This window comes from Eimeria acervulina, genomic scaffold (genome assembly GCF_000499425.1).
Source record: "Eimeria acervulina Houghton genomic scaffold, Eah_scaff164, whole genome shotgun sequence".
Taxonomy (NCBI): Eukaryota; Apicomplexa; class Conoidasida; order Eucoccidiorida; family Eimeriidae; genus Eimeria; species Eimeria acervulina.
The window spans coordinates 6586-17410 of record NW_013550164.1 but is presented as its reverse complement, the minus strand read 5'-3'; the positions used below and the strand labels follow the sequence as shown (position 1 = coordinate 17410).

Below are 10825 nucleotides of genomic sequence, written 5' to 3'. Positions count from 1 at the left end.
GCTGCTGTTGCTGCTGTTGCTGCTGTTGCTGCTGTTGCTGCTGCTGCTGCTGCTGTAGATTGTCCTCCTAATGTTGCTTCTGTTGCTGCTGCTGCTGCAGATGCTGAATCTGCTGCTGCTGCTGCTGTTGCTGTTGCTGTTGCTGTTACTTCAGCACTTGCACTTGGTGCTGCTGCTGGTGCTGGTGCTGCAGTTGCTGCTGCTGCAGTTGCTGCTGCAGCTATTCTGTATGAATAAGTTGAGGAGTTTGCTGCAGATTGTGTTGGATACGAAGAACGAGTGCGCCGTAGGGGAGGTCTCTGTACAGCTGAGAGTTTGTTAGCAGCACAGCCTGCATAATTTTATGCATTACTAACTTAAATTCTTCTTTAGTTGTTCCTTCTAAAGGCTCTACCTGAAGATAAACAAACAAGAATATATGCGCTGTATATGCAGTGTATACATATATACGTATATATATATATACAGCTATATACATATATATATATATACAGTTATATACATATATATATATACATATATATATGTATATATATATATATCAAACCAAACTCCGCAGCAACAACTCTCACTGCGGCATGCAAATAAAATAAAAATGAAAATAAATAAAAATCAAAAGAATAAAAAAGAATAGAAAAGAATAATTAATAAAAATAATGATCAGAAATTATATTTTATTAATTTAGATGCATACACCTCAAACTCTCTATTACCTTTTTTCTCATTATTTACTTATTATTATTTTCTGTTTATAATTTATTGTTTGTTATTTATTGTTTATTAATTATTTTTATTATTTATTATTTATTAATTGTTATTAACAATTTGTTTTTAACTTCATTTATTTTCTCAAAGAGGAATAAAAAACATTTTCTATGACTGGCAATATCTTCACTTTGAGCTGTACAGACACCTGAGCTGCTGCAGCAAGACATTTAGAACCAATATATCTGCAGCAGCAGCAACAGCAGCAGCAGCAGCAGCAGCAGCAGCAGCAGCAGGAAGCGAGCGTACAGAGTAAGAGAAGGCTACGACATCATTTGCTGCAGTGATGCCGCTGTCTTTTAAAAGACAAACGCTGCTGCACAAATCAGCGAGAAAATCTGCTACTAATAAACCTGCAGCTTCAACAGCATCATCCAACTCCCCCTCCTCCTCCTGCTGCTGCTCCTGCTGCTGCTCCTGCACCTGTTCCTGCTCGTGCAGCTGCTCGTGCTGCTGCTGCACGTGCTGCTGCTCCTGCTGCTCCTGCTGCTGCTGCCGAGCTTCTCGAAGAAGGATGGGTTTGCTGAAGAGACAGTGAATTGTTTGAGGCGATGGCGGCTCCTCTGCTGCTCCTTCTCCAAAGGTCTCATCTGAAGCAGCAGCAGCAGCAGCAGCAGCAGCGACAACAGCTGCAGTAGCAGCAGCGAATTCGCTCTTCTCTTTTATCTGAATTTGTATGAATTCAAAGGGACCCGAGAGACACAGCAGCAACAACAACGAAAACAGCAACACCAACAACAGCAGCAACAGCAACAGCAGAAGCAACAGCAGCAGCAGCAGCACTAGCAGCGGGAACAGCAGCAGCAGCAATAGCAGCAGTATCAACAGCAGCAGCAGCAGGTGCAGCAGCAGCACCAGCGCCGCAGCAGCAGAGCAGCAGCAGCAGTACCACCGCCGCAGCAGCAGCAGACCAGCAGCAGCACAGCGCAGCAGCAGCAGCAGCAGCAGAGAAGAAAGGCGTTTACATCCTGCAATGAATTCTACTTCATCAGGACAGAGAAGCGAAAGAATTGAACTGCGCGGCAGCAAACCAGAGATGTTTGTTGTTGCTGCAGTAAAAGCCTCTTCGGTGAGGTTGAGGTGTCTGTACACCTCAGACTCCAGCGCATCGCCCCCCTGCAGCAGCAGCAGCAGCAGCAGTAGCAGTGGCAGCACAAACCTAGAGCAGCACGAACATACAAACAAACGCAGAAAAAAGACGAGGGCAGCTGCAGCAGCAGAAACAACAGCATCAATTGCTGCACCAGACAATGCAGTAGCAGCAAATGCAGCAGCAGCAATTTCAGCAGCAGTAAATGAAGCAGCAGCAAATGCAGCAGCAGCAAATGCAGCAGCAGCAAATGCAGCAGCAGCAAATGCAGCAACTTCGTCTACTCACTAGCACCGATATAAAAAGCGAAGGGCCCTCTGCACGCAACCCAACCACCTCCAGCGGACCCTGCAGCAGCAGCAGCATCAGCAGCAGCAGCAAACAAAACGGCATTCACCAGCAGCACCAGCAGCACCAGCAGTACTAAGAGCAGAAGCAGCAACCGCAGCAGCAGCAGCAATAGCTGCAACCTCAGCAGCAGCCGCAGCAGCAGCAGCAACAGCAGCAGCAACAGCACCAGCAGCAGCAGCAGAAGCAGCATTTTGGTTTCTTCTGCTTACTGCTTCAGGCAGAGCCTCTTGCAAGCTGTTCTCCGTTTGCTGCAGCAGCAGCAGGAGCAGCCGCCTTGCTGCTGCTGCTGCCACTCGGTCTTCTTGCTCCCCAGGTGAACCATCTTGCTGCTGCAGCAGATGCAGCAGCTGCAGCAGCTGCAGCAGCACGACAGAAGGACGAGCAGCACCGGCGCTGCCCTTCACACTCTCCTGCAGCAAACTGTATGCCTCTGCTGCTCCCAGCAGCGACACCAACTCAACAACCAGCAGCGACACCAACTCAACAAACAAATCATGCATCTGTTGTTGCTGCTGCTCTTGCTGCTGCTGCTGCTGATAGGCGTCTAGCCATTGGTTGAGGGCCTGCAGCTTCTGCTGCCAGCTGCGCAGCTGTCTCCCCTCGGAGTGTATACGCAGGTATATATCAAAAGCAGCAGCAGCAAAGTTTTCTTCTGAGCGACAGAGCTGAGGCATTATTACTAACTCCCTCCAGACGCTATAACTCCTTTTGCTGCTCTTTATGCATGCAGCAGCAACAGGGTCTGTATACACCTCAACAGGACCTTCAGCACCCCACGTCTCTGCAGCAGCAGCAACAGCAGCAGCAGCAGCAGCATCAGCAAAGCAGCGCAGCAACACAAACAGAGTACCTGCGGTAAATAACGCCTGCAACAAACGTAATGCTGCAGCAGCATCAACACAAACAGCAGCAGCACCAAAGCCAGCAGCAGCAGCAGCAACAACAACAGCAGCAACGCCAACGCCACTAACAGCACTCGCAGCAGTAGCAGCAGCAGCAGCAACAGCAGCAGCAGCTCCTTACTAAGGAAATCCTCTACTGGAGGTTGTTGAATTGCCTGTAGAACTTCACAGAGATGATGCTGCGATTGTTTGCTGTCTGTGGGGTGCTGCTGAGGTGTATATACACCTAAGAGCAGAGCTGTCTTTGTCTCTTTAATAGACAGCTGCAGCACTGCTACTTCTATTAATCTTCCGACGGCCCCCAAAGACATCTGCTCCTCTAACACAGCTATAAAACCCCCAACAAATACTTCCTCTTGCTGCAGACGCTGCGGCACCTGCTGCAGCAGCTGCAGCAGCAGCAGCAACAGCAGCAGCACAAGCAACAGCAGCAGCGGCAGCAGCAGCACACGCAGCACCAGCGGCAACAAACAACTTATATCGGCAACACAGAACAAGCTGTTGCTGCCTTCAGGCTTAACTGCTCCTGCTGCTCATAAGGCAACGGCAGCAGCAGCAGCAACAGCAGCACAAGCAACAGCAGCAGCAGCAGCAGCAGCACCAGGCAGATCATGGTCCCCCCTTCTGCATGCAGCGATTTAAACAGCAATGAGGAGGCAGAAGGAGCTGATAGAGGGAGAGTAAAAACAAATAAAAACAAAAATTAACAGAGATGCCGCCCCGCTGTCTCCTTCTGCAGCACCACCTAAATTTGTTGTTTGTATTTGTCTCTCTGCTATTCCTGTCTCTCTCTGTCTCTCTCTGTCTCTCTCTCTCTTTATCTGTCTCTTTATCTGTCTCTTTATCTGTCTCTCTCTCTGTCTCTCTGTCTCTCTCTCTCTGTTTCTCTCTCTCACTCTCTCTCTCTCTCTCACTCTCTCTCTCTGCTTTGTTCTTTATTTAGTTGTCTCCTTATTTGTCTCTTTCTGTTTATATGTTTATCTCTCGCTTTGCCTTTTTGTTTGTTTATTTGTTTATTTATCTATTCATTTATTTTAATTTGTCTTCTCCCTAATATTTATTTAATTAATTTAATTAAATTAATTTATTTAATTTATTTAATTTATTTAATTTATTTAATTTAATTAATTAAATTAATTTATTTATTTAATTAAATTAATTAATTTATTTAATTAAATTAATTAATTTATTTATTTGCACTCACCGTCTTCTCTCCCGTCTTCACCCTCAGCAAAATTTTCTGCATTTCTTTTTTATTTAATTTTAACTCCAATTCCCTCAAATGGCGAACCCCAGACCCAAACCCAAACAAATTAGAAGGTAATAAAGGGGCCCCCAAAGGGGCCCCCACAGATGCCTTTAGATGCTTCCCTTCTTCATGCGCCCCCAGAGGGGCCCCCAGGGCCCCTAGAGGGGCCCCCAAAGAAGTCCCCAGAGGGGCCTCCAATGGGTTCAACAGAGGGGCCCCCAGAGGGGCCCCCAGTGGGTTCAACAGAGGGGCCCCCAGAGAGGCCCCCAATGGGTTCCCTAGGGGGGCCCCCAGAGGGGCCCCCAAAGAGGCCCCCAATGGGTTCCCTAGGGGGGCCCCCAAAGGGGCCCCCAAAGGGGCCCCTAGAGAAGCGCCCAGAGGGGCCCACAGAGGGGCCCCTAGAGGATTCCCTTTGTTGGGGGCCCCTAGAAGATCCTCTTTATGGGGGCCCCCCAGAGGGGCCTTGAAAAGCATAGCTTCATGGGGGGCCCCAAGAAGGGCCCCAATAGGGGCTCCAAGAGGGTTTCCTTCTTGGGGGCCCCCCAGCAGCCACCCCACATACTGCTCGTTCTGGGGGGCCCCCAGGGGGGCCCCCAGTAGTTTGTCTTCATGGGGGCCCCCTAGAGGGTTTTGTTGACTGGGGGCCCCCTTTGCTGCTGGAGATGCGTGGGGTATTTCCATAGGGGCCTCCCCTTGGGCTTCTAGGGGCTTCTCCTGTGCCCACCTGTGCTGCTGCTGCGGCACCTGCTGCTGCTGCTGCTGCAGCTGCTGCTGCCGCTGCAGTTGCGAAGAGGGGCCCCCTGAAGGCAAAGGCGAAGGATTAGAAGAGGAGACGACAAAGGGCTGGGAAGAAGGCCGATAAGAAGAAGGAGCCTGCAAGTGCAACGCCTGCTGCTGCTGCTGCTGATGCTGCAGCTGCTGGTGTGGCTGCTGCAGCAACTGCTGATGGCGCTGCTGCTGCTGCTGGTGCAGCTGCGGCTGTTGATAGTGCTGCGGCTGTAGACGCTGCTGATGACGGTGTTGCTGCTGCTGCTGCTGTAACGGGGAATAGGCTGCGCTCGCTCCCGGCAGGGCTGCCTGTTGTCCTGCTGCTGCTGTTGTTCCTGCTGCTGTTGGTGCTGCTACTGCTGTTGGTGCTGCTGCTGCCGTTGGTGCTGCTACTGTTGCTACAGGGCCCACAAGAGAGCTCCCGTGTTGCAGCGGCCCTTGCAGATGCTGCTGCAGGCGTTGTTGCTGCTGCTGGTGCTGCTGCTGCAGGCGCTGCTGCTGCAGCTGCTGGTGCTGCTGCAGGCGCTGCTGCTGCTGGAGGCGCTGCTGCTGCTGGCGCTGCTGCTGCTGCAGGCGCTGCTGCTGCTGGCGCTGTTGCTGCTGCTGGCGCTGCTGCTGCTGGCGCTGCTGCTGCTGCTGGCGCTGCTGTCGTTGCAAGTCTTGCGCAGCTGCCAGTCTTGCTTGCTGCTGCAGCTGCTGCTGCTCGCGGCGAGACAGAGGAACAGCAGTGCCGCTGCTGGTGCTGCTGCTGCTGCTGCTGCTGGTGTTTGCATTGATGCTTACAGGTGCAGACCTTCGTTGAGGTTGACTCCCCTGCTGCTGCTGCGTCGGTTGCTGCAGTTGCTGCTGCTGCCGCAGTTGGTTGTGCTGCAGTTGGTACTGCTGCAGTTGCTGCTGCTGCCGCAGTTGCTGCTGCTGCGGTTGCTGTTGGTAGTGCTGGTGCTGCAGCAGCTGCGCATCGTTGCGCTGACTGGCTCTGTGGCTTTGCTGCTGCTGCTGCTGCTGCTGCAACTCTTCTTCTTCGTCATCTTCATCAAATTCCTCTAGGAAAAGGTCGCTGCTGCTGTCGTCTGCTGCTGCCTGGCTGCCTCTAGAGGCAGCAGCAGCAGCAGCAACAGAAGCAGCAGGTGGTGCTGCACCTGCATGTTCCTCAGCGTTCGTCGCCTTTTGCGATGTCGTTGCGCTGCGTACTACTCCTCCATTTGCTGCGGGCGCTGCTGCAGGTGATGCTGCTGCTGCTGCTGCTGTTGCTGCTGGTGCTGCTGCTGGTGTTGCTGCTGCTGGGCGTTCTGTCTGCCTTCGCACAACATATAAATCGCCCCCTCCAGGAGCTGAATCACTTCCAGAGGACCGTTGCTGCTGCTGCAGCTGCTGCAGCTGCTGCAGCTGCTGCTGCTGCTGCAGCTGCTGCAGACCGTTGCTGCTGCTGCAGCTGCTGCAGCTGCTGCAGCTGCTGCTGCTGCTGCAGCTGCTGCAGCTGCTGCTGGGGAGCGCTCTCTGTGGCCTGGGTGAAGTATGCTTGCTGCTGTCGTTGCTGCAGCATTAGCTGCTGCTGCAGCAACAGCTGCTGCTGCTGCTCTGGTGTTGCGTTCGGGTCGAGGGAGAGGGCCGTCGGTGGCTGCGGGGTTGCTGCTGCAGCTGTTGCTGCTGATGGGAGGGTTCCTGCTGCTGGCTGCACGGCTGCTCCCAGTTGCTGCTGCTGCTGCTGCTGCTGCTGCAGGTCTTGCTGTCTCTGTGCGTTGCTGAGAGCGTATTGCTGCATGAGAAGCTGCTGCTGCCTCTGCTGCTCTTCGTGCTGCAGCCTGAGCAGTGTTTCCGTCTCAAGTATTGCGTTTTTTTGCTGTTGTTGTTGCTGCTGCTGCTGCTGCCGCTGCTGCTGCTGCGCTGCTGCTGCGCCCGCGTCAAATACAGCTTCTAGCCCGTCTGTATGAAGCACAGTTGCTGTTGCTGCTGCTGCTGCAGGATACACAAAGACGTCGTAGCTGTCCTTCAGAGACAGCAGCAGCAAATCAACTTCCTGCATACTGCACACAACCCCACTAAACCCTTGGCTGTCTGCGCTGCTGCGAGGGCCTTTTGCTGCTAGCACAACTCCTGCAGGAAGCTGCCTCTCCTGCTGCTCCTGCTGCTGCTCCTGCTGCTGCTCTTGCTGCTGCTCTTGCTGCTGCTCCTGCTGCTGCTCCTGCTGCTGCTCTTGCTGCTGCTCTTGCTGCTGCTCTTGCTGCTGCTGTAGACGTCGCGCGGCAGCAGCCTGAGAAGTGCCGCTTCTCCACATCTGGGGGCCTCCCACACCAATTGGGAGGGGAGGCTGCTGCTGCAGCAACTGCTGCTGCTGCTGCTGCTGCTGCTGCAGAAGAATTTGCTGTTGCTGCTGCTGCTGAAGTAGGAGCAGTTGCTGTTGTTGCTGCTGTTGTTGTTGCTGTTGTTGTTGTTGTTCCAGAAGCTGTTCCTTCTGTTGCTGCTGTTGTTGTTGTTGTTGCTGCTGCTGCAGTAGCAGCTGCTGCTGCTGCTGCAGCTGCTGAGGTGTATCCTCACCTGCACGAATTGCAGGAGGATTTGGCAGCCAAGGGATATTCCACTGAGGCCCCTCGGACACTCCCTTGAGGTCAACTATTTGGTGCAGCACATTTTGCTGCTGCTGCTGCTGCTGCTGCTGCTGCTGTTGCTGCTGCTGCTCTCTGTATTTGAAGCAGCAGATGAGTGCAGCCTGCAGCAGACCCGTCTGCTGCGCTGCTGCTTCTTCACGAAGTGCAGCAGCAGCAAAGGGGCCCCCAGAAGCAACACCAACAGCCCCCCATTGCTGCCGTGGGGCCCCCCAGTGAGACGGCTGAGGGATAGAAGCGAAGAGGAAGCCCTGAGCTTGCTGCTGCACCATGACTTCAATCGGCTGCTGCTGCTGCTGCTGCTGTTGCTGCTGCTGCTGCTGCTGCAGGGCTTCAAAGGAGCGTCCAAATGCTTCTAGCTGCAGCCCCAGCAGCTTCTGCAGCAAAGGAAGACACGTAGGGAAGGCTGGCGCTCTGCAGCGGTTGTCTTGCTGCTCGCAGTAAGCAAAGGGTGAAGCAAAGCCCCAGCACTCAGCATCTTGAGTGCACTCCTGCCCTTCTAGAGCCTCGCATGCAACCTGCAGCAGCGCCTGCTGCTGCTGCTGCTGCTGCTGCAGCGATGCTGCTGCTGAGGGGCTATCAGCAGCAGAAAGAAACCCCACAATGATGGGGCGACTCCACGGAACACAAACATGAAGCGGAGACACCGCAGGCCCGATGCTTACAACACCTGCATGCACAACACCCTTTCCTGCTGCTGCTGCTGCTGCTGCTTCTGTTGTTGCTGCTGCTTCTAGTGCTGGTGCTGGTACTGCGTCTGCTGGTAGTGTTGTTGCTGCGTCTGTTCGCGCGTCGGCTGCTGCAGCAGCAGCACCAGCAACACCAGCAGCATCAGCAACACCAGCAGCAGTAGCACCAGCAGCAGCAGCAGCAGCAGCAGCAGCAGAAGGGAAGACAGAGAAGGGAGGGCTGCAGATTTGATTTAAGCATATTAAACCATTAACACATTCCAGTGAGGATACACCCCAGCACTGCTCCCCTAAACGACGCTGCGGAGAGCAGCCGCCACCTGCTACTGAACAGTAGTAGCCCTGCACGCAGCAGCAGCAGCAGCAGCAGCAGCAGCAGCAGCAACAGCAACAGCAACAGTAGCAAGCAGCAGCAGCAATAGCAGCAACAGCACCAGAAACAACAGCAGCAGAAACAGCAGCAGCAGCAACAACAGCAGCAACAACAGCAGCACGAGGAACGGGTGAGGGCCCTTCATCAACCCGAGCACCACAGCAGCAGCAAACATGCAATCACTTGAGGGAAACAGCAGCAGCAACCTGCAGTAAACCTCCCAAGACCAGCAGCAGCAGCAGCAACAGTAACAACAACAACCCCAGTAGCCGCAACAGCAGAGGCAAAAGCAGCTGCAGCAGCAACAACAGCAGCAGCAACAACATCCTCAGTAGCCGTAACGGCGGAGTCAGAGGAAGCAGCAGCAGCAGCAGCAGCAACAGCAGCAACAACAGTCGTAGTAGCCATAACATCACCTACAGAAGCTGCAGCAGCAGCAGAAGCAGCAGCAGCAGAAGCAGCAACAGCAACTGCAGCAAGGAGGTCTGCCTCACCTCTCTGCAGCAGGTGCTGTCACAGCCAGAGACGCCTCTGGTGTTAAGGCCGCCCTGCAGGGGAATGAAGCGCCCAGTAGAACCCAGCTGCTGCTGCTGCTGCTGCTGCTGCACATAGAGTTGTTCTCTTGCTTGCTGCGAGGTAAAGGGAGATATGCACTCGCCCCGTGTTGCACTGAGAAGGTCGCAACTAACTTGACCTTGCTGCTGCTGCTGCTGCTGCTGCTGCTGCTGTTGCTGCTGCTGCTGCTGCTGCAGAAACAGCTGCTGCTGTTGCTGCTGTTGCTGCTGTTGCTGCTGTTGCGGCGTTTGCACCGCCCAGCCTAGGCTGCCTGGTGCTTGGCTGGGGAGGCCTCCTGCTGCAGCAGCGCCACCTGCATTGGTGCTGCTGCTGCTGCTGCTGCTGCTGCTGCTGCTGCTGCTGCTGCTGAGGGGAATGTCTTCTTCTTCATCTATCCACTGCACATCATCTCCCCAACTCTCATCCCAGGGGACCCATTCCTCTTCCTCGCTTTCTTCTTCATTGTCTGCTGCTGCTGCAGCAGACGCAGCACCAGCAGCAGCACCAGCAGCAGCAGCAGCACCACCACCACCACCAGCATTGGATAAGGCTTCGCCCCGAGGGGCCATACGGCCCCTCCTCCTTACAGGGCGACCCCCAGATTGACGCCTCCCGTCAGATGCTGCTGCTGCTGCTGTTGCAGCTGCTTCTGTTGCTGATGTCGCCGGTGCTGCTGCTGCTCCGCCTCCTCTTCCTGCTGCTCCGCCTCCTCTTCCTGCTGCTCCGCCTCCTCTTCCTGCTGTTTCTGCTGCTCCTGCTGCTCCTGCTGCTCCTGCTGCTCCTGCTGCTCTTCCTTGTCTTCCTCCTACACCTGGTTCTGATGTTGCTGCTGATTCTGCTGTTGCTCCAGGTGCTGATGCTGCTGCTGGTGTTGGTGCTGCTGCTCCTGCTGCTCCTGCTGCTCCTGCTGCTGCTGATGCTGCTGCTGCTCCTGGTGCTGCTGCTCCTGGTGCTGCTGCTGCCTCGCCGCCTCCTCGTGCTGCTCCTGCTGCAGAGGAAGGCGGAGGGCGGGTGTTTCGGTCAGCAGCAGCAGTTGCTGCTGGAGCTGTCTGACGGCTTTGCTGCTGTGGAGACCGACGTGCGTATGCGCCGGGTCCCCTTGCTGCTGCTGCTGGTGCTGCTGGTGCTGCTGCTGCTGGTCCCGGGGCGTTTGCTGCTGCTCCTGTTGCTGCCCCTGTCGTTGCTGCAAACCCTACGCCCTCCTCTCCTGCTGCTGCTGCAGCGGCGTTTGCTGCTCTTGGCGCCCGCTGACTTGCTGCTGCTGCTGCTGCTGCTGCTGCTCCAGCTGCTGCTGCACCTTCACCAGCCGGAGGCCTGTCGTCCGTGGCAACGGGTGGCCTGTTTGCTGCTTCTGCCGCTGTTGTTGCTGTTGCTGCTGCTGCTGCTGCTGCTGCTGCTGCTGCTGCTCCGCTTCTATTGGCCGCTGGCCGCCTTCGTGCTCCTGTCTGCTGGGGCGTATAGGCAGCTGTGTTTTGTGTGC

The 10825-nt window shown here is 54.7% G+C and overlaps 1 protein-coding gene across 1 annotated transcript in view; it reads right to left on the bottom strand.

The window, feature by feature from the left end:
* Positions 1–220: 220 nt before the first annotated feature.
* The window catches only part of EAH_00022410 (hypothetical protein), a gene marked incomplete at both ends in the record, with an annotated part of 16893 nt that continues 6288 nt past the window's right edge, over positions 221–10825 (bottom strand). The window contains 9 exons of the mRNA XM_013396955.1: positions 221–394; positions 1015–1355; positions 1731–1881; positions 2144–2203; positions 2416–2987; positions 3230–3497; positions 4313–6422; positions 6466–8759; positions 9285–10810. Of these exons, the coding sequence (XP_013252409.1) occupies positions 221–394; positions 1015–1355; positions 1731–1881; positions 2144–2203; positions 2416–2987; positions 3230–3497; positions 4313–6422; positions 6466–8759; positions 9285–10810 (7496 nt within the window). The remainder of the gene's footprint in view (positions 395–1014; positions 1356–1730; positions 1882–2143; positions 2204–2415; positions 2988–3229; positions 3498–4312; positions 6423–6465; positions 8760–9284; positions 10811–10825) is intronic.